General features: G+C 50.6%; 6 protein-coding genes and 2 non-coding genes across 8 annotated transcripts; 5 read left to right on the top strand and 3 right to left on the bottom strand.

Moving 5' to 3' along the window:
* Nucleotides 1–2,705: 2,705 nt before the first annotated feature.
* On the top strand, nt 2,706–8,403 carry FMAN_10672 (uncharacterized protein; the record flags this gene model as incomplete). The annotated part of the gene is made up of 2 exons (XM_041823842.1): nt 2,706–3,226; nt 3,495–8,403. The coding sequence occupies 2 exons, from the start codon at nt 2,706–2,708 to the stop codon at nt 8,401–8,403; spliced, it is 5,430 nt and encodes a 1,809-aa protein (XP_041689382.1).
* Nucleotides 8,404–9,562: 1,159 nt separating this feature from the next.
* On the bottom strand, nt 9,563–10,673 carry FMAN_10673 (putative ribosome-associated protein S2 (Rap-1); the record flags this gene model as incomplete). Its single annotated transcript, XM_041823841.1, has 3 exons — nt 9,563–9,825; nt 9,875–10,323; nt 10,504–10,673. The coding sequence occupies 3 exons, from the start codon at nt 10,671–10,673 to the stop codon at nt 9,563–9,565; spliced, it is 882 nt and encodes a 293-aa protein (XP_041689381.1).
* A 372-nt stretch (nt 10,674–11,045) lies between these two features.
* Nucleotides 11,046–12,052, top strand: FMAN_10674 (uncharacterized protein; the record flags this gene model as incomplete). Its single annotated transcript, XM_041823840.1, has 2 exons — nt 11,046–11,091; nt 11,142–12,052. The coding sequence occupies 2 exons, from the start codon at nt 11,046–11,048 to the stop codon at nt 12,050–12,052; spliced, it is 957 nt and encodes a 318-aa protein (XP_041689380.1).
* Nucleotides 12,053–12,272: 220 nt separating this feature from the next.
* Nucleotides 12,273–13,529, bottom strand: FMAN_10675 (putative H+-transporting ATPase, vacuolar, 41 kDa subunit; the record flags this gene model as incomplete). Its single annotated transcript, XM_041823839.1, has 4 exons — nt 12,273–12,356; nt 12,405–13,294; nt 13,345–13,433; nt 13,498–13,529. The coding sequence occupies 4 exons, from the start codon at nt 13,527–13,529 to the stop codon at nt 12,273–12,275; spliced, it is 1,095 nt and encodes a 364-aa protein (XP_041689379.1).
* Nucleotides 13,530–13,995: 466 nt separating this feature from the next.
* FMAN_10676 (putative nucleolar protein NOP58) lies at nt 13,996–16,004 on the top strand (the record flags this gene model as incomplete). The annotated part of the gene is made up of 3 exons (XM_041823838.1): nt 13,996–14,030; nt 14,124–14,213; nt 14,348–16,004. 3 exons carry the CDS (start codon nt 13,996–13,998, stop codon nt 16,002–16,004), a joined length of 1,782 nt encoding a protein of 593 aa, XP_041689378.1.
* A 1,299-nt stretch (nt 16,005–17,303) lies between these two features.
* FMAN_10677 (uncharacterized protein) lies at nt 17,304–18,486 on the bottom strand (the record flags this gene model as incomplete). Its single annotated transcript, XM_041823837.1, has 3 exons — nt 17,304–17,588; nt 17,645–18,228; nt 18,285–18,486. 3 exons carry the CDS (start codon nt 18,484–18,486, stop codon nt 17,304–17,306), a joined length of 1,071 nt encoding a protein of 356 aa, XP_041689377.1.
* Nucleotides 18,487–21,243: 2,757 nt separating this feature from the next.
* Nucleotides 21,244–21,328, top strand: tRNA. Its single transcript is given in 2 exon segments — nt 21,244–21,281; nt 21,293–21,328. It is a non-coding gene; the product is annotated as a tRNA-Asn (tRNA).
* A 546-nt stretch (nt 21,329–21,874) lies between these two features.
* Nucleotides 21,875–21,958, top strand: tRNA. Its single transcript is given in 2 exon segments — nt 21,875–21,912; nt 21,923–21,958. It is a non-coding gene; the product is annotated as a tRNA-Asn (tRNA).
* The last annotated feature ends 60 nt before the right edge of the window (nt 21,959–22,018 follow it).

The following is a 22,018-nucleotide window of genomic DNA, read 5'->3' as shown; positions in this document are numbered from 1 at the left end:
AAAATGGGCTGTAAATAGCATCGGCGATTTGTTCTATTCGGCGAACTAAGGTAGCCTCTGTGAGCAAGAAAACATCAGCCTTGATAACAGATGTCAAAATAAACTTGGCAAAAGGTCTCCTCAATCTGGGCTCAATTAATACTAATTTACCTCAGTCTTTTTGTCATTTAGGATCAATGTTCTGAGTTTTCTTTCCTCCCCTACATATCACTGGTAGACTAGGTAGCCTCATGCGAGGCGATTCATCGTAGCACTGCATATTTACGGACACAGTCCACAGCATGCACCTTCTACCGAGATGCGGGTCCTTCAAGTAAGACAAAGGTTGCGTGAGAAGTTGAGTGAGACCTTGATAAGGCTGCAGAATTCAATCACATCCCATCAACTCCAAGACAATTGATTCTCTGCATACCTACCAAAGTCGACCTGACCTCGACCTCGACCTTGTTGGAATTTGTACCCTAGACCCTAGACCGAGACCTGAACCTTGACTACCGAGACAGGAAAAGACCCACGGATGCTTCCCCGGGCACCCAAGCAGTTGGTGTCGAATCAGAGCTTAAAGTTCGGCCTAGGCTTTTTGGCTTGGTTTGATTTCCCAGGATCTCATGCCTTGTCATGGATGCATGGCACGTGTAGGGAGGATCAGATCGCGCGCGCGAGAGAGAAATGGAATGATGCTCAAATGTTGCCAGTTTCAAGATGGAGGAGAACAGAGGAGAGAATGAGTGATTGATTGTGATGAATAACACGGATACTAACGCCAAGAGCACAAAACGTGATGGGCTCATGCATGGTGCATTAGTTGCGCTGCATCCTCGGTCATGGGATTCTCTTTCTGGAACGATTTCGCTCTCAACCCCCGCCTGTAGTCACAGTGCAGTAATTATCGTATGTACCTACAGTCCGGTCCCGTCCCTTCACGCAATCAATCAATCAACCAACGCCTGCAAAGAAAATCCCCTCATGGAACGTTCCGATCAGATTGCAAGAAAAAAAAACTCTATCAGAATTGATACCCAAGATTTCCCCTCTGATCGACAAAACTGGGCATTAACTCTACAACTCCCACCTTAGCTCCGGCGCCCAAAAAGGACAATCTGTACGAATATTGACTCGAGTGTGCCCGTGGTAGGTAGTAGGTACCTACTTTTGGTGGGTTTTCTGACTGCAACGTGAAAGCATGGCAGAGGCGCAGGTACAGAGTACCTTGTAATATGCAAATGGCTGGGGTTTGCAGGGGATCTTTTGTGTGCGACGCGGGCCGAGCTGTTGAACCGTTGAGGGACGAACGGCGGGTACTCAATACTTTTGTGCACCGATTGAGGCTTGTGAAGACGAAGCGTGGTAACCAACAGCATGGACATACCCTGCTCTTTGCTTTTTGCTCAAGTACAGAAAAATATCACCTTGTGATTGTTATGGTGAGTTACTTGAGGAGACACACGGAGAGAGATACATACGAATTGCTGTTCATGACTCCCTGCTTTTGTTTAGCTTGAGGCAAACTGTTCGTGTCAAGTTTAGCTGAAGCTAAGATCGCCAATCAGGCTTGTGAACTCGACTTTGAAAGACGGGAGAGAGCTCGACTAACCCACCAGCAACCCTTCCACTGGGTTCGGCTCAGAGAGGAAGACAGCGGTTGAAGGTATCTCTACCTTCAGCTCGACCGCTCTCCCGCCGAGATTTGCAGTACAGCTACAAGATGACCTGAATCCATTGCTGCTATTCTTAAGTGCTGGACTAATACTGCCCCACACCCTCCTCTATCCCATCCCATCCCATGTGCCAACCCAAGTCTAGGTCCAGCCCGCGCCATTCAAGGCCCATATCCCGTCCGCCCTGTCTGGCCTCTGAGAGAGGTTTTTGAGTTTCCCCCAATTGCCTCTTGAGAAAAAAGGTCTCTTTTCTTCTTTCCCTTCCCCTTCTCTTTGCTTTTTGAACGTACGCGTGTGAGAGAGACAAAAGGGCTTTGACCAGGGTCTATTGTTGTTGTATCGTGTGCCCGTTGTTCACTAACCCAAGTTACACGTCTTATTTCGATTCTCTCTCTTTACAGTCACGACCCCTCTGTCTCTGTTTTGAGCTGAACTGTCTCGCTCCGACGATCATTGAAAGTGTCCGGTACTCGAATGGCAACGACAACAACGACAACTCTTCCCAAAGTCGAATCGAGTCGAGTCTCTTTTTGCTTTATGGCTTTATCATGTAAGTTTGGGTTTATTGTTACTTTATGACATCAGATCCACCCTTTTCAAGGTTGTCTATGTTCGAAACTCGACAAGGTATTCCATGCTTGTCTGTCTCGCCAGGCCTCAGGTTGGTCTGGTTACTGGTAATTAATTTACAGTGCACGACTGGACTAGCATAATATGGCAATCTAATGTTGTTGATGGTGGGATGGGCACAAGCCAACTAATTCTCACTCTCTTCATATCAATCACTTCTCCAGTTCGGACTCGCCGCGTTCCCTTTATTCTCTCTTTCCCTTCCCCATTCATTTCCATCTGGTCGTCTCGATCTCCTCTTCACCACGCGCGCCCAGCATCACCCACGATATGCGCGCCGGCTTGCTCAACCTCTGAAACGATCGCTGCTAACTCAATGCCTTGATTGCCAGCTCCTCTATCGCTTTGAGCACCGTCAGCTCTGCCCTCTCCTGACGTGACGACAGGCAACGCGCCTGCGAGCGGCCTTGCCGTGCCATGGAGGCCCTGGAGTCTTCGACGCCCGCGGACCCGCTGCCACCCGCGTCTGGTCTCAGCGCGGAGCCCCCAGTCCCAGTCCCTATACCATCACCTCCTCCAGCCGCAACTACTGTCAAGGATCCGTTGTCAACCAAATCAAAGGTTCAGTCAAGGTCTCGTTCCGGCTCAGGCGCTATCGCTGTCGCAGCCCCCAACGTGACTGCTGCCGTAGCAGCACTCAAGAAAAAGGAAAACACCAGCCCTGGCTTCTCGACACCCAGCAAGTGGCCTTCTGTTAGGTCCACCAACATCGCGCGCATGCCCACGACTATCGTTGCGAAACCCTTGGTTCCTCTCTCAGAACGAAGAATACACCAGAAGAAACCCACAACTCGAAGTCTCAAGGACTCAGATTCTAGCCTAGATAACCAGGGTAGTCTGTCTCGATGGGAGATTACTCCAGACGGTGGATCGGCAGGTCGTGAAGGACGTCAATTCACTGTCGCCAACGTTGGGAACAATGGTCGTATATATTTGAGGTAAGTGAAGGGTTGATATTTCGCGTGGTTCCCTTTAGTGCCTCATCTATTGTATCCCTTGGGAAAATGTCACTGCCAGCCACATCCCCGCTCTCCCTTCACTCTGCGGTCTTTGCTTGCGCTTTGTGGGGAGATGTCTTAGCTGAGCTCTTATTGTGATCCCTTCTACCCGTCGCCTTAGGGATAGCAACGTGGCTGGCACGAAACACGACGCTCGCTCGTATTTTTGACATTTGCGTTCCACAAACGACTGACTCTCATTCTCCAGGCCGACCGTTCGCCCTGCGTACCAGCGAACTCCTCAACCTCAATTTGTCTTTCCGATTACACCTCCCAGTACCGCCGGCTTGGATGCGATCTCTAATAAACAGCTTCAAGACGAGACGAGTGAACTTCACGTTAGTCAGTGGACGCCAACACCGGAACCCTCGCCATATGACGGTAACCGAGCATACTTCGATCACGATTCTCAATATCCGCTCCGGCCCGTGAAACATCGTCGCGCTCTTTCCGATAGCACGGTTCACGAGGTGTCCGCCGCGAAAGATTCGGAACCCGGGGCCTTCAAAATCGTCATTTCGAAGCCATTAGAGGAATACCGACCTCGGACTATGGAAGATTTCGATTCCACTTCTGATCCTCTTCTTGACATTACCATACCTTCGTGGCGCATAGGAGTTCCCCGATTCACGGGAAGAGGCACACCAATGATTCGCGGATCCTCGTACGCTCCCACTGAGGAGTTTCGCTCAAGTAGCGCGTCGCTGCTGAGCCGACCTCAGGGAGTGCTAAATAGCTCGCATCCTGATATAACATCTTCAAGGAGGCCGAGTTCTATGGCTGTACCGATGTTGCGAATTTCTCGAAACATATCCGCCATGACTCAAACTCCTTCAACCACACAGCCTTCTCGAACCATTCGCCCAAGCTACCAATCAAATTCTAAAGTCGAACCCGCCATGTTCGATGATCTCACATTCAAGCCGGCCTGCGATGATCGAACATTAGTAAAATATTCTGCTGCAACTGGTGCTGTTATAGCTGCTACACCACCGCGACTCGTTGCCGAAATCACATCACCCAGTTTCCTCGATTACGAACTCATCTCAGACTTCTTCCTCACTTTCCGAGCTTTTCTGGAGCCCGTGGATCTTCTCCGCATGCTTATTGCAAGACTGCGCTGGGCCTTGGCTCGTGATGATGAGACAGGCATGGTTGTTCGCGTTCGCACATTTGTTGCCCTTCGACACTGGATTCTCAATTATTTTATGGACGACTTCGTTATGGATTACAACCTCCGACAAACGTTCTGCGAACTACTCAACGATTTTGTGGATGAACTTTCGCAATGCAACCGGTCTCGAAAGGTTCAGCTGAAGATTCTTGGAGAATTAAAGAAGTGTTGGCGAAGGGTTTGCGCACTGTACTGGGATGGCCCGAATTTCGACGACACCCTCGACTCTAGCGTTCCTATTACGCCTGGTGGTATTGCTGGACATCGCGATCCCAGCCTGGATCCTTCTTTCTGGGACCGTGATGATGGCGAAACACCCCGAATCGAAAGCCTACTACCACTCAGAAGGAGCCCCGCAGAACGAACAAGTTTCATCGCCGATATTTCTCGAGCTGGCCATGTTGGTGATTCTGTTGTGGTTGAGCACCGTCCCAGCACCCCTGAACGGCAAACTGCGAGGGATTCAGCAGAACAGCAGACATCACCAATCAGCATGACTAGCATGGACATCATTTCGTGCTCTTTTCCTAGCAAGATCAAACCTGCTCAGCCTCATCAGACGAACCCTCTGGCTGCTCATCCTGTATCGACCTCAGCTTACCACACTGGACCAGTAGCAACCACTCCTCGTGCCCTTGTTGGCAAGCGTGTACGACCTCAAGCTGCTCACAAGCGCAACAACAGTTTGACCGATTCCCTGCGAGAGCACAGCACGGATAAACTGTCATTCAAGGATCAGGAGTTCATGATGACAACCCCATATGGAGGAAGTCTTGTCCGTGGAAATTTGTTACCTCCTGGTCAGGCTTTCGTCGATGTAGAACCGGATGAATTCTCCACCAGCTTGGTCCCTTCGCCCAACCTTCACCCTGAAAGTCGAAGCCTCATCAAGGAAAGAATACCCGCTGGCGCCATGTCTGGACACGGTATGAAAAAGCTGCTGGGAACTGTTCGAAGAGCCTTGAGCACTAGGGGACAAGGCATGTCTCCCACTCAAGGGAGTCTCGTTAGCCTTGGCAACATTGGTCCCCGTGGCGCGATAACGAATCGCATCCCTGGAACGGCTGTCGTACCTCAAAGTCGCCATAGACCTAATGGAGCTCGCCCGACTGTCAGAATTGACCTGCTCGGTGCTGAGATCGTAGAGGATTTCAAGAAGGCGGTGCGAGACGAAGCTGCCGCTGAAGCTGATCGTCGCGGACTACCACCGCCGATGTCTCCTAACCCATCCTTGACTCCTACTGGAGACTTTCACTACTCGGCTGCTCATATGGATACGACCACTTATGATCATATGACACACGAGCATCGACATCGACCGGTTAGCGACATGGCTATTACTACAGGCAGCAAATCAATTGTCATTGTAGATGACACAACACCGTTCGACCCGTCGCTCCTCCACCGAATTCCTAACAGCAATGCTTCTGTAGAGGCCTTTGCAGATACTTTCAAGTTGACGGGAGGCGATCCAACGCCCCCCTCTACTCCTCCGGCTGGCAATGGCGGAAACACACCTCGACGTTCCTCATACCTCCTCAACCAACATGTTGTTCGGCCATCGTTAGATGAAGATCCTCTGCCGCCATTTGTCCCTGACTTCGAGACCCTCGCCCCTGTCACCAGCGCACCAATGTCAGAGGACGGCAGCCGAGTCTCATACTCTACAGCAGCTCGAAGCACTCGCAACCGCCCACCTGTGTCGTATGAGAACCACCGTCGCAATAAATCTGGCAGGACTCATCGGTCTTTGAACTCGATCCTTCGCCGCCGCAGCTCATTTACCAACGGTCTCGCTCGCCGATCCACAGTTCAGAGCTTCGATGCCACAACAGTCTCTGCCCAATCGGTCGCGGAACCTGAGCCTGAAGAGCCTATGCCACCGCCTCTGCGAATTCTTCGACGACGACCCGGAGGAGACCTTCGAGCGGCCACGAACGTGGGAGAGCTGGACCCTGTTACCTTGAGGAGATCGCAATCTGTTGGATCGTTGACAACATATTCAGAGTCAATTCGTAGCTCTTTCATGCAGAGCCCTCGAATGGCGTCTTTTGGCCGTGGATCTTTCGGGCAGGGCTCAGTTGTCTCCATTGAGTACGTGCAGCCTAGAAGCGAGGCCTTCTCTGTTGGACAACTTGCGGACAAACCGAAGCGAGAGCTTTCACTGTTCAGCACTCACTCATCCAAGCCAGCCATGCGCCCGTCGTTCGAAAAGGAGGCTCAGAAACTGGCTCAGATCCCAGATGATGACGACGATGGCGGAATCGAATCTGCTTTAGCCAAGCTTGAGGGCAAGCTCCCCGAGAAGAAGTCACACAAATCCGCTGTCAGCCTTCAAGCTCCCCCTCAGACAATCGGCGAGGTCATGATCGCTTCAGAGCAGTCAGAAGCGGATCGCAAGAAGAATCACCATGAACAAGAGCTGATGGTCAGGGAGACGTTCATGCTGGACCCTGAGGATAGTGAACCAGAGCCTTTGATTGAGCCGCAAGGGCAAAACCTCTCACCCGAGAGACCTACAACCGAAGCTAGATCATTCTTGACTGGTTCTTCTCGCGAAAGCTACTCCTCTGTCCCCATCTTGGATCGAGACTCTGCAAAGGGTCGTCCTTGGACCAACATGTCCATTCTCGAGGGCTCAGATGAAGAAACAACGCCTCGACCACACAAGACCGTCTTGTATACCGAAGATGGAGGCGACTCGCAGCATGCTTCTTACGACTTTATTGAGAAGACGCGGAGCATTGAAGGCATCAAGCCTGGCGATACTGCCCCCTCAGTGGAGGAGGACCAATCATTCCTTGACGATGATAGCGACCTTTCATCAGAGATGTCGGCGGATGCCCTCGAATACGAGGACTCTGAATACGGTGACGGCGTTTTGCCTAGAGTGAAGCTCCCTGCTCATCCTCTTGGCTCGCCTGCTCCACCTCCTAACCGCAAGCCTCCCTCTCCTCCCATGACTTTGGTGCAAGCACTGGAGATGTCTCCGCCTCACTGCTTCACAGTCCCTGAGTTACATGAGGATCAAGTTTGGGGCCAGAAGCCTCTTCCTCCAACTCCAGAGACTACACCTACCGCTGCGTACGTTCAGACAGCTGATCAACCATCAACCGATGCACTTCGTCAAGTTGCTAAGGTGGACTCCTTCGAGAGCAACAAGTATTCTGCTCACTTGCCATTCATCCTGGCTTTTGACTCGGAGATTCTTGCTCAACAATTCACACTCATCGAAAAGGACGCGTTGAACGAGATCGACTGGAAGGAACTCATTGACATGAACTGGAAGGATGCTGCTCATAGCGACTCTCGCTCGTGGGTTGACTTCCTTCGTAACTCTGACGCCCATGGTGTTGAAGTAGTCATTGCTCGGTTTAACATCATGGTCAAATGGGCCATATCTGAGATTGTCCTGACACAAGGCCTGGAGGAGAGAGTACGATGCATTACCAAGTACATCCATATTGCCACTCACTGTCGCCGTTACCGCAACTTTGCTACCCTCGCTCAGCTCACCATCGCCCTGTCGAGCAACGAAGTCGCCAGACTCACCAAGACCTGGCAGCATGTTGCTCCTCAAGACTTGAAGACACTACAAGATCTTGAAAAGCTGGTCACTCCTATGCGCAACTTCTACAACCTACGTGCGGAGATGGAGGTTGGTTCTGACCAAGGCTGTATTCCTTTCGTTGGTATCTATACCCACGATCTGCTTTACAATGCTCAGCGACCATCTGAGATGGCTGGCTCACCTACCACGCCTCCCCTGATCAACTTTGAACGATGTCGCATTGCGGCCTCTGTCGTCAAGACACTGCTTAGGCTGTTGGAGGCCAGCACCCGATACAAGTTCCAGCCCATCGAAGGTATCACTGAGCGCTGTCTCTGGATGAGCGCTTTGAGCGACGAGGACATTCGACGCCACTCGGAAATGCTCGAGTAAACTCTTCAACGATGTGGTTTACCTACCACAATTTCACAATTCATACACATACGGGAACGATAATAACGATTTATGACTCACCGACCCCAAACGGCGTTTCATTTCCTATGTTTCAACACCACAAGAAGAGCATACCCAGCATGCCTTCACATTATACCCATCTCATAACTCTTTCACATACCACCACACCAGGAGTTTTCTCTTTTCTCCCAAGACATACAACATAATCATCATTACAATCAATAGCATCTGGGACACAAAGCAAGGAGTTGGGCAAGCTTTTTTTTGTGTATTTCACACGATTCATCTATGGGGGTTTCTCTCATCCTGGTTTTTTATCATACCCGCACTGCGCAAGCGTCATGTTGCGTCTTGTCCCTTTTTTTGGTTTCTCAGTTGATAGAACGGCCAGTTTGGATTCACTTTAATTAGTGTTAACGTTAGGTGGAGTGATAAGGGGAGTTGGCTGTTGATATATCATAGGGATTAGGATGAGCAGATGTAGTGAGGATTGACAATTGATACCATGTTTACGACGAGTTGATTCTGTCTTATGCTGTTGACTACGTGAACATAATTCGCTCCTTTGATGACGCTGGTACTTTAAAGACCTGATCGTCCTCATCTTAGCATACAGAAGTTTTACTAGTAAACACAAAACTTCACAAGCATATTTACGGCACACAATCATGTCATGGGTAAACCCAGGTCAGACGACTCATATTTTGACTTTTCTCGCATCAATACAAATTCCATAGAAACAAGGCGGGATAACGATTAAGTCCATCCCCTCAGCAGCGCAGGGCTTTCCCTCTCCATCCCAAAAGTAAGGAGGAGAGTATCTTTCCCTCATTAGCACCGCCGAGTTGAAAACCTCAATTCCCACGGATGTTAATTCGTAAGATAGTCAGCAAGAAGAATTGTGTTATCGAAAGGGGGGGAGGAAAAGGTTAACGTTGTCGAATAGTTTGATTGAACCACAACACACATCCACACGCTTTTCTGCTCTCTTTCTCTCGTCGCGAAACCGTTCCAAATGTGTTCAAATTCAATCTTTGTTTTGAATTTGCTTTGGTATCCTCTTTTTTGAATTCTTGTTTTACCAGTCAATGGCAGGCTCTTGGTGTCCCTGGCCATCACCCTCCTGGGCCTCAGTACCCTACCACTGAGAGTCCTTGGGGGCCTCGGCGGAAGCAGCCCACTCGGTGTTGGCGGGGGCAGCACCCCACTCCTCACCGGCAGCACCATCCCAGCCAGGGGCAGCGGCACCGGTGGCACCAGCGAAGCCAGCGGCGGGAGTCTCCCAGTCGCCACCAGCGGTGTTCTGGAAGCCGGACTCGATGGCGGCGGGACCCTCCTCGTCAGCGCCGGGGACCTTCTCCTCCTCAACCTTGTCCTCAGCCTCAGCCTCGGGGTCACGGTCTGCGAATTGTCAGTACAGATTGCTGGTGTTAGTTACAGGGAAACATACAGAAGTAAAGATCGACCATGACGTCCCAGGGGGTCTCGCGGTTGTAGATGGTACCACGGAGACGGAGGACCTCACGGGCGAGCATCCACCAGACGGCACCGATGGCGTGGCGACCCTTGTTGTTGGTGGGGATGGCAACGTCAACGTACTCGGTGGGAGAGTCAGTGTCGGCGAGGGCAATGACGGGGATGTTGACGTAGGAAGCCTCCTTGATGGCCTGGGCGTCGGTGCGGGGGTCGGTGACGATGATCAGACGGGGCTCCTTGAAAGATCGGGTGATGTAGTTGGTGAAGGAACCGGGGGTGAAGCGACCAGCGATGGCGGTGGCACCAGTGTGGGCGGCGAACTTGAGGACGGCACGCTGACCGTAGGGACGGGCAGAGATGACACAGATATCGGCGGGGTTGTCGACGGCAGCGATGATACGGGCAGCCAGAACGATCTTCTCCCTGTGAGATGAGCTGTTAGCGATTGTGCGCGAAATTATTTGGTGTTTTGGTTTCAAGATTTTCTGCCCCTCCTCTGAATAGCTTCAATTTTTCGAATATCGAATATGCGCTTTCAATCCCCCCTCCAAACAGACCATCTTGAAGCCCAAAACTCCCAGCATAATTCCAATTCAAACATACCAGGTCTTGCCGACGTTGATGACGTTGACACCATCGGCACGGGTCTTCCAGAGGTAGTTCTCCATGTGAACCTGGAGGTTCTTGGAGCCGAGGTGGCACTGAGCAGCCAGGAGGGTCTCAATGTCCTGGCTGGTAGCGTTGAAGAGGGCGGGCAGGTTGGAGGGAGCCATCTTGACGGATTATCTTCTCTTGTCTTGGGTGACGAAAAGGAAGGATGGCTTGGAAGGTGACGGCGAAGAGGATTGTGGTGTTGCGTGCAGAGAATCGCAAATCGAGAAGTTCGCGACCGAATTTTGACCACCAAAATGTGGGAGGTGGGAAGCCCTGATGGATACGCTAGGCTAAACATGGGCTAGCTGGGAGATAAGAGATCTGGTACGGTATCTCCACGTGATAGGAAGACTAATCCGTTTTGGTGCTCAGTGGGTTACGGTACCACGGCGGCATTGGCAGGGTGGGCTAAGGAAAATTTGGGGCGGGTTTTGGCTTTAGACGACAATCCATCAGTCTCTGTATCAAAGCAGTAGGTTGATGCTTCAATCATGCCCCCCAGAATACCGGCGCTGCCGCGCTTCGGCACATTGAACCGTATGTACTTATATAGCCATTAGCTTCCTCAATGCTAATCAATTGTTCAGTCTGCCTCCGACCCGCCGCGAAGCCCGCTACCCCGAACTTCCTCCCCATCGTCCAAACGGCCAACTTGTCCCAGCGTGAGAAGAAGCGCAAGGCGAAGCAGGATCCTTATCGATGGGCTCAGGTTCAGCAGCGAAAGGCTGCCAATGTACAACGGCGTGAGGAGCTCGCCCGTGAAAGGGATGAGGCGTGGGGTGATCCTGTCAAGGGAAAGACAACTCCCTTTATAGAGTCTCTTGAATCGGCTGGTCAAGAGGCTGCATCCCGTGTTCCTGTGGATGGAAGTGGAAACCCGCTCGCCGAAGCACATGAGCTACCGACATCTCCGGAACTACGAAACTACTTCCTTACCGACTCTGAACTCACTGAGGCTGTCAAGCACGCATATACCCTTACCAAACCCATGATCGGCGTGGTCGAGTCACAGATGGAACCCGAGAGTGGAGTAGATAAGGCGAAGCAACACGAGCAGCGTCATCAGAAGGCTATTGAGGCTCTGCGCCGTATCACATCGCTCAGCAACAGCAGCGCAAAGGACCGTTTCCACGCCAACGTGAGACGAATCGTTGAGGAATTCGGCCGTCACAACACAGACCTGGTTCTGAAGGGCAAGCCAAAATCAATTCATCCCAACGAAGTGGAAATGCCACCTCGAAGCGGTCCTGATACAGGCAGCTCCGAGGTTCAGATCGCCATCTTGACAACCAAGATCAACACCCTCTCTCAGGCGCTGCAGATCAACAGAGGATACAAGGATAAGCACAACAAGCGAAACTTGAGATTATTGCTGCACCGTCGACAAAAGCTGATGAAGTACATGGACCGTAAGGAGAGGGGAAGTGAGCGATGGACTCACATGGTCGAGAAGCTGGGTCTTACACCTGCGACATGGAAGGACCAGATTTCGTTGTAAAGACAGGGCGGGAGCTGAGATGATATTGTAGAATAACTTGTTTCTCTCTATGTACAATACAAGCCACCTGAAAGATGGGGCGACGATGCCGCCTTTTGCATCTACCTATCTGTCCTTTGCGCCAGTGTGGGAACTAATCCGTGCCATTACGAGCTCAGTTGCTGCTATACTACACAAAATCCTGCTAAAAATGAAAACGATGCCAATACCCATACTCGATTTAAAAGACGCTGATGTAGTTGCCGATGCGCTCTTTCTGGTTCTGAGCTATGCATTCGGCAATCCAGGTGATATTGCGGATTTCCTGTGATTTGTTAGTCTGATGGAAGGCACTCATGTTGGATTTACTAACCTGTTCTCGGAGCTTTACCCAAGCATAGACAATGGCGTGGGTGAACTGCCTGGTGAATGCATTCTTGGAAATCTCCATCTCCTTCTGGTAAAACATATCCTCCAGCGTCTTGGTCTCACCAGCACCACCACCCATGTTACCAGGTCCTGAGGGGCCGCCACCGACTGAAATGGCGTCAAAGAAAGACTTGTAGTCATGAACACCATCAACTGCTAGACGGACACCCTCAGGGTCTTCAGCTCGAGAGAGCATGAGAGTTCCTTCAGGGTATAGCTTGCCAAAGTTGGGGTAGAGCTTGTTACGGTCTTGCTTGGAAAGATCTGTGCCGAAAGAGTTGAGTGTGATGTTGATGGCTCGGCGGTCAGCCTCGAACTCGAGAATCTCAGACATGACCTCAGCAGTGGGTGTACCAGCCATCTCAGGGTGAGTGTTGACAAAGTTGTAAAAGTCCTCGAGATAGTTCTTGTAGAGTGTGTTTCGGACAATCTCAATGTTTAGCTCGTCAAGATCCTGGTGGCTAAGACTGCCCTTGAAGTATGGGGCAAGAGGGGTTTCGATAAGCACGCTGTTGTAAAGTTCCTCAATGTTTGTAGCAACGCAGAGAACTGGCATAGTCTCAAACCATCCAAGAGGATGGCATCGCTCAAGAAGCTCACGGGTATCCCGCTCATGAAGGGTTCCTGTGATGAGAAGGGCGACGTTGTCGATCATGTAGCCGTAGGTGACGTAGTCCATAAAGGTAGCAAGAGAGCCGACAGCTTGAGCGCGCACATATCGGAACTCTGAGATGAGCTTGTCGGTGGTCTTGGCTGCGAGGGCTGAAGTCGAGGGGTTAGGTGGTAGGGAAGCGAGAAAATCGCCATATGAAGGGCCAAGCTGAAGCTTGAGATCTTGTAGTCGTTAGTATAATGAAGTTGGTGATGAAGTCATCGTCGCGTACCATCAATCGTCTCGCATTGAGTCAAGTTGTTGTAGGCAGCGCCTGTGAGAAGACCGTTGCGGTAGCCTCGGACAATTCCTTCCACGTAGCTGTTCCTTATGATTAGTCTCCAGAACCACTCGTACGAAGCTTCATCTTGAAGCTAATACGCACCCGCCGTTGACGTTGTAGAGAAGACCCTCCATCTTGATTCTCGTTCGTGGTAGTTCGTTCGGTCTTGATCTATCGTATTTGAGGCCTTGAGGATTATAGGGCGTCTTCGTGGCCGAGGCGATGAATTAACTGGATTGTTGAAGTTGGCCGCCTAACAAACCTCAGCCTGCGACGCAAGCTTGCCCAGACATGCTGTCGCGAGCGTCGACACGTGAGTGGCCAGGAGTCAGTGGCTGGGAGTACGTACCTGATGCAGAAACCGGAAGCAAGTAGCTCCGGCGGCCGAAGAACCTGCATCACACTTTCCGCGCCAGGACCAAGACCAAAAAAATTGAGTGGAGCCTTCCCAAGCTTCATCTGAAATTTTTCCATCGCCAGCCCACCCTCGATCTTTCCTTTCGCAGCCGCGCACAACGAACCGGACTGTGCCTCGCGAGGAAGCCACGACCCCAATCGATTAGAGCGAGACCAGAAGGAAGGAACCAAAACTAATTCACAATGTCGCTCTTTGTGCTTGCCGAGACGCCGGCAGGGTAAGTCGCGACTCTCGGTCTTGACCTCGACCATCATCAATTCATGATGGCGAGGCAAGTGAAGGTCTAGGAAGCCGGGCTAACAATTGGCAGCTATGGCCTGTTCAAGGCTACTGACAAGAAGATGCTCAAGAACGAGGATCTCGCTGCTGAGCTTGGACGACCTGAGAAGGTCGTTGAGATGTAAGTTTTGAACATTTTTTATTTGCGAAAACTTATGCCATTGAGCACCCAAAAATGTCTTCAATCGCAGAGTGGACCATCGCCAAATGGCGAAATACCATCAAGAGCCTCACTAACATGTTTCCCCTTGATAGGCTCAAGCTCAAGAAGTTTGTCAAGTTCGACAGCGCCGCTACCGCTCTCGAAGAAGCTGCGTCGCTCAAGGAGGGCAAGGTCCCTGAGCTTCTCACCCAACTCCTCGACGACCTCAAGTCCGAGAAGAAGGCCTCGCTCGCTGTCGCCGATATGAAGCTGGGCACTGCCATCTCTAACATGCCCTCGCTCAACATTTCTCCTGTTTCTGGCTCCAACACCATGGACCTCTTCCGTGGCATTCGAGGTGGACTGCCCAACCTTATCCCTGGTCTGCTTGAGGAGAACTTTGACCGCATGGCCCTTGGTCTTTCTCACTCCATGTCGCGTCACAAGCTCAAGTTCTCTGCCGACAAGGTCGACTCCATGATCATCCAGGCCATTAAGCTTCTCGACGACCTCGACAAGGAGCTCAACGTCTACGCTATGCGAACCAAGGAGTGGTATGGATGGCACTTCCCTGAGATGGCCAAGATTCTCAACGACAACTTGGCTTACGCTCGCGTCATTCTCGCTGTTGGCATGCGCACCAACATTGCCGATAGCGACCTCTCCGAGATCCTTCCCGAGGAGATTGAGACTTCCATCAAGGCCGCTGCCGAGATTAGCATGGGTACCGAGATCACCGATGAGGATCTTGACAACATTAAGCTCCTGGCTGACCAGGTCATTGTCTACTCAAACTACCGAACACAGCTCTCTTCGTACCTCGAGAGCCGCATGCGCGCTATCGCTCCCAACCTGACTGCTCTCGTCGGCTACCTCGTCGGTGCCCGTCTCATTGCCCACGCTGGCTCTCTCATTAGCTTGGCCAAGTCTCCTGGTTCCACCATCCAGATTCTCGGTGCCGAGAAGGCCCTCTTCCGCGCCCTTAAGACCAAGCACGATACACCTAAGTATGGTCTCATCTACCACTCTTCACTCATCGGTCAGGCCACCGGCCGAAACAAGGGTAAGATCGCTCGTATGCTGTCTGCCAAGGCTGCTCTAGGTCTCCGTGTCGATGCCCTAGGTGATACCGAAGACGACGCTGATGAGGAGGAACGCGCTATCCTTGGTCTCAGCAACCGCATCAAGCTTGAGAACCACCTCCGCAAGCTTGAGGGCAAGCCTCTTCTGCCCAAGGGCGCCAACGTCACTCCCTCTGGTGAGATTGTTGGTGCTGGTCAGTTCACTCTTAAGGAGACCCGCCGATACAACGGTGATGCCGATGGTGTCGCCGATGACGAGGAGGCCAATGAAGCCACTCCCGCCAAGAAGCTCAAGAAGGCCAAGAAGCTCATCGAGGAGGTTGACGAGGAGATGAAGGATGCTGAGGATGACAGCGACGACGAGGTTGCCACTCCTGGCAAGCCCAAGAAGCTCTCCGAGGCCGATTACGAGCGCCTTGCCGAGGAGGCCGGTATCTCAGTCAAGAAGTTCAAGCGCAAGTACGAGCGAGGTGACGTTGAGATGAACGCCGATGGCACACCCAAGGTCATCAGCAAGAAGGAACTCAAGAAGCTGCGAAAGGCCGAGGAGAAGGCCACGCCTTCCAAGTCGCAACCCGCCGCCGAAGAGACTGATGGCAAGAAGAAGCGCAAGCACGATGACTCAGAAGACGAGGAGCCCAAGAAGGAGAAGAAGCAGAAGAAGAAGAAGCGACACTCTGAGGCTTAGAGGCCCTCAAGTAAACGTCCACGGCGCAAGTCGTGACGATGCTGAATCGGGCACAATTGTAGGACTCCGAGGTTAACCAATCTCATCCTACCTGCTTTACTCGTACTCGTCTAAACACTGACGAAGAAACCCGCTCCAAAATGAAAGATCATATTTCAAGTCAACCCAACAACAGACTATTGGATGGTTCCCGATGTGTAGATATATGATACCTGAGAGACTCTTGGCATGGCATCTTCTGCCCGCACCTTGTTTCCTGGCTGGCTGGCGTTTGGGTGGAGGGCATATTGGCGTGATTTGGTTTTATCCCTTTTTCGTATTTTCAACTTGACCCTCTGTCCCCTCCCCCGTCCCCTGGGTGGATGCGCGGTGACTTCTGGAGAGGAATTACTATGCTTTTGATGTATCATTACGGGAGGGTGAACAGAGGGATATAGAAGAGAAAATTGTCAAGTTTAAAAGTTAATCCTCAAGTTTGCATGCCCTGGATATTGTGATTGCTAAATGAACTCGTTAGTCGTGAAGATCCGGCTGCATCATGCAGTGTGATGTCTCGTAATGTCTCCTCGAATATGTATAAGGTTGTCTTGCTTCGTTCGACACTCATTCTGAAGCCGCCCAAGGAGCAATAAAACTGAGGATCTTCAGCCATGGTGCGAGGAATAATTAGTCTGAAGCCCTTCTAAGTTATCCTATAATTGCCCAAACTTACCTCGATTTACCTCGATTTACCCAAGTCTTTTTGTCACTAGCACGGAAACAACACGATTTGGCAATTCAAGACCTTCACATGCAGCAAGAGTTCTTCCGATTTCACGGACATATGAAGCACTTCACAGACACAGCAATTTCAGAAGGAAAAGGGTATATTCATAGCGATTGGGTATTTTCCATGACATTAGGAGATCATCCAGAATCCATCCTCATTAAATGCTCATCTGAGCAAACCAAGGGTATCCATCACCAAAAAAGAAAAGCACAAGACACCACCTGTCCACCAACACTCCCTCGTAGAAGAAGAAAGTAGAATACATACACTAAAGCGGAAAAGCGCAATGAGCGACGGCGGTTGTTGTTGTTGAGATGGGTATCAAAGTGCAGCGTTGAAAGCAAAAACGTGACAGGTCATTCAGTTGAGTTAGACGAGCAAAGCTGGGGTGTAGCTCTGATGAAGACGAGAAGAGAGCAGTCGAGGCAATGCTTCCGAAATCAAGTAGACCAGGCTAGAACCCGAAACGGGAACCCTCAAGCGTTAGCCCATTGCCTCAGTGTAATACGCACGAGGGAAGAACGTCTTGTTTAGATGTTCTCCACGACGCGGGCGTTCATGGCCTGTTGGAAACCTGGGTCCTGACCTCCAAAGTCATTTTCGATGTCCAGGCCACGAGCGCTGGATTCGCCGGTCTGATTGGCCATGGCGGCATTGAGAGCGTTGCCCATAGTCTGATTAGCACCAGGCAAGAAGATAACCTTGCTATTAGCAGACTTGGCCATAGCTTGCATGGCCTCGAGGTATCGGATCTGCATGGCAGGAGCCGAGCTCAGGATATCGGCAGCTTGTCGCATAAGCTTGGCGGATTCGACCTAGGAGGAGTATGTTAATCATGTGTTGCCAAGTGAAAAATGATGTAGAATGTTACCTCAGCCTTAGCGGCAATGATCTTGCTTTCACCGATACGCTTGCTCTGAGCAGCCATGGACAGTGACTCCTGCAGCTCCTGGCTGAAGACAATGTCCTTGATGAGCATACTCTCGACCTGAACACCCCATCCAGCGGCAACGTCTTCAATGATTTCTCCAATGGACTGAGCAATCTCCTCACGGCGCTCGATGACATCCTGCAGAACGCGAGCACCAACGACGTGGCGGAGAGTGGTCTGAGTGCGCTCCATGAGAGCTTGCTTTACGTTGTTAATACCGAAAGCAGCCTTGTGAGGAGAGACAATGTGGTAATAGATGACTGAGGTCAAGCGAAGAGTAACGTTGTCCTTGGTCATGCAAATCTGCTCGGGCACCTCTGTGGTCTGAATCTTGACATCGATCTGAATAAGTCGCTCGCTGAGAGGGTTGATATTAACCAGGCCAGGATCGACAGCCTTGTAGAACTTTCCGAACTTCGTGACGAGACCGACATTGCCCTGGTTGACCTCCTTGAAGGGGTTGGGGCATATGATGCAGCAGGGTACAGCACCCATGGTTCCAATTATGGTTCCAAGGGCATTCACTGAACGTGTTAGTTGATGTGTTCATATCATGCATTTCGTGATCACTGATACTTACTCATCGAGCCATACCAGCCCTTGGGGTTGGCGTCGTTCTCGACAACAGTCGCATAACTGCGCTGGAGATCTTCTTTCTTGGGAGGCTCAACTGCCATCTTGTGCTGTGCCATGAAGCCGCCGTTGCCCTCCATAACAGGAGCCTTGGTAGGGTTTGCGGAAGAGCTTCCGCCGCCGTTGATCATGCCCTCAGTGGACGACATTGTGAATTGTGTTGTGCTGTGTTGATTTGATTTGAGAAACGGCTTGCTTGAAAGCTGTTTAGGGTTGATCAAAGAAGTTGTGAAATACTCGATGATCGGTGTTGTTTTGTTAGGTGATGGAATATCAGTGACAATGGAAGATGCAAATGTTTCACTTCAGAGGTGGGGAGAGGGTGTTATTTAATGTTGTCGGGCAGGTCCAACCCACCCTCAAGCTCAGCTCATACATCCTTCCTTCAGAGCTACGACCTAACGCCAAGTCAATGAGGTGACGTCGACCTCATTGGAAGTCGCACCCGACACAATCCAAGCTTCGTGCAGTGCAGATGCAGGCGCAGGCATCAGGGAGCAAAAAGACTTCTGACCTGGAGGCAGGGTGCCAAAAGTAATTAGTCTATACCTCACAGGATGTAACTCGGATTTTACCTAGTCTTTTTGTCAATCAGACTAACTTTTCTTGCCCCTCTACCCCTGTAGCCTGAAACCCTGAGGTGCACAGGTGACAGTGACACGGGGAAAGAGCGATCTACTTTGCAATTTGTGGAGCCCGCGTGGCATGCAACCACCTTGGCGGCGATTTATGATTCGCCTACGCGATCTTACGGGAAGGGACTTGTGGGGCGCAAGGCTTGGAGGTGCCGCTAGGGTCTCGCATGAGAGAGAGAGCTCTTGATTTCGTTGCGGGAATACGACCAACGCGATGGGATATGGGATGAGGCATTATCAAATCAGGCAATGACAATCACAAGCCATTTGAGCGTTTTACCTGAACTCTAAAGATGGAGGGTTCATCAGTGTCGATATGCACTTTCTCAATTGAACTATGGAAATAAGACCACGTTTGCTCAAATCCATGATATGGCCAAGACTTTTGGTGAGTTCTCGGCTTTGGTGAACCCGGTAACGATGTGCGTTGGCCAAGCATTACTCAAATGACATACACGGTAATCTTTTGTTTCTGCCTCACAGGGCGATGTCTTCTCACGTCCATGTTACTGAACCGCAGTCCATTCTCGGAGATAGCTTCAGCAAGACGAGAGACTAGCCCCAGGGCCAGAGGCGAATAGTGCAGATCCCTGAATCTACTCCGCCTCTTTGAGGATAAACGGCCACGATAGTTTGGCTAACACTTATCATTGCGCCCGATTGATGTTGGTTTCCATGACCGCTGGACTTTTTTCACCCACGGAGACTCGGCAGAGCTACTGGCCGACCCTGGCCAATCATGTCATGGGCGCAAGGCCAGAAGAGGATAACTCGAGCGCTGTAGGGACGTGTAATGTCATTGGATGGGGGACGTGTGATCAGTTGCACTGCCTCTTGGAATTGTTCAAGTCAATGTCAATGTCCATCCACTTGTCATTGTTGGTCACCCTTCGGCTTGGCGATGCCGGGATGGCATCTGCTGTATCTGGAAATGGCCGGAAGCAAGAAGCCGTAGCTCTAGCTGTTGGACGGGGATAACATTCTAGAATGATTCCCGGCGCTAACATCTCATGTCGTCAACATCCAATATCTCCAGATGCTGCCCAGCAGTGCCTTGATCATTTGCCACTTGAGATATCCCTCGTATAAGTCGGGCAGGTCTGATGGTTGGCTATAGACTCCTTCATGACAAGTCAATGTATTCCTTCTCAGCCCCGACCCTTCTGACGATGCTCGTTACGCTTATGGTGATATGCTCATAAATTACCAAGGACATCATCCGTAGCCAAATTTACCTTTTACTGCGGACCGTCAACCTGGCGCTTGGGTAAGACCCAGGTCTTTAATTGTTAGCCTCAATTGCTGGCCTTCATCTGTTGGACCGAAGCAACTGAGCCTCAGAACAGGCTCGACTCCACAAGGCAGACCGCTAATCTCTGTCTCCATCTCATGACCTGATACGCATAGAGAATTGTTGGTCCAACAACTGTTAAGCTCATTGCTCAGCCTCGACACAGCCAGGGGATGTAATTGCTTAGTTTGATCCTTTACCGGGTCCGGCTCCGAAGATCTCGGCCCCGTTTTTGCTGCCTGGCCGATCACGTACTCCGAACCCCGGCCGTAGGATCGCCGCATGACGAAAATGTCATGAAGTTTCTCCAGATAAACAATATGCAGGAAGGGGGGCGATCCACTGTCAATTTTCTAGAAGACTGTGATTCTTTGAGATTGCCCCTTTCTATTTGCATAGCCACTTCTAGATTGTAAAGGATGGATGTTGTTCTTGAGGGAGAGTCATGTCAGCAATAGAAGTTTCAAATTAATATTGGATAGCAAGGCTCAGTTCTCATAGCCATTGACGGTGTTGGTTTCGGTTATGACCGATATGATAATATGAGTTTGCCCCCAGAAGTTGGGGGCTATGATACAGGGTAATCTTCCAACCTGGTAAGAGTACAGGGAGACTATGTCAATGGCTTTGGCATTGGATCAGTTGGCAATAGATTGATGCAGAAAAGAAAAGAGTAGTCTTATTTCTTATTTCTTAGATCGCATGGTTGTGTGAGTTGTTAACATCGTGAGTTGGATATAATGGATGTGATACTGTAGTTGTCAAGCTAACGAACTCACTCACAGCCACGCGTAGTCTGACACTATCAATCCATTCCACAAATATAAAATCAGCAACAAAACAATCTCACACTGAGCCACATACACTATTCCTTCGATTAAAACTGCTGACTGGAAATCCATTCCATATACTCGTGAAAGAGCCGGGCAAGGATTGAGGAGTATTGTTACAGCCTCGTCCTCCAACAACAGCACAACCTGTCCCCTGTGGCTTAGTTGGCTAAAGCGTCCGACTGTTATTAAATAGACAATCGGGAGATCGGAAGTTCGAGCCTTCCCGGGGGAGTTCTCTTTTGCCAGTTGGTGTCTGTTTTTGTTGTCGAGAATGTCAATTGATTAATGTATTTTTGAGTCGACAGAGTCTGAGTTGCCGGTAACTTGATGGAAGTCAATTAACTCTATGGCTGATCACTTGGTGTCTAGCGGAAGGCAAGCCCCTTCTCGTCAATAGAGCTGCTCTCATTCAGATCTGAGACAACTGTTGTAAGACATGTTGGACAACTTTGACTTACGTCCTTGCATCTTTGACCGTACGGAATATTAAACAAACACTTTTTTGCTTCTGTTGTCTGGCGTTGTCTAACACATTGATTGTAGAGTGCCCTCTGAGCTCACATCACCACAACTAGACTGGATGATGTTACATCTGTCTCTCTTCGTTTCACCACTGTTTCCCCACAAACTCAAACTGGCTCAACTCAACTCGAGCCGAACGTTCCTCACCAAAACTTAAGCTCTCGATTTCTGACATCTTCCGTCTCAATCATCGTGAAACTGCAACCGTCGCCAACATAGAGTCCAATTCCTTTGCGGCCATCATCAAATCAGCTCATCCCCTGTGGCTTAGTTGGCTAAAGCGTCCGACTGTTACTTGCAGACAATCGGGAGATCGGAAGTTCGAGCCTTCCCGGGGGAGATACGCTCCTCGAGATCATCTTTTTGGTGTTGTGGGTAATTTTTGCGCTGGGGAAGACAC

The sequence above is a fragment of the Fusarium mangiferae genome (genome assembly GCF_900044065.1).
Source record: "Fusarium mangiferae strain MRC7560 genome assembly, contig: FMAN_scaffold016, whole genome shotgun sequence".
NCBI classification, from domain to species: Eukaryota; Fungi; Ascomycota; class Sordariomycetes; order Hypocreales; family Nectriaceae; genus Fusarium; species Fusarium mangiferae.
Note: the sequence above shows the minus strand (reverse complement) of the source record. Positions and strands in the feature narration are given on the sequence as shown.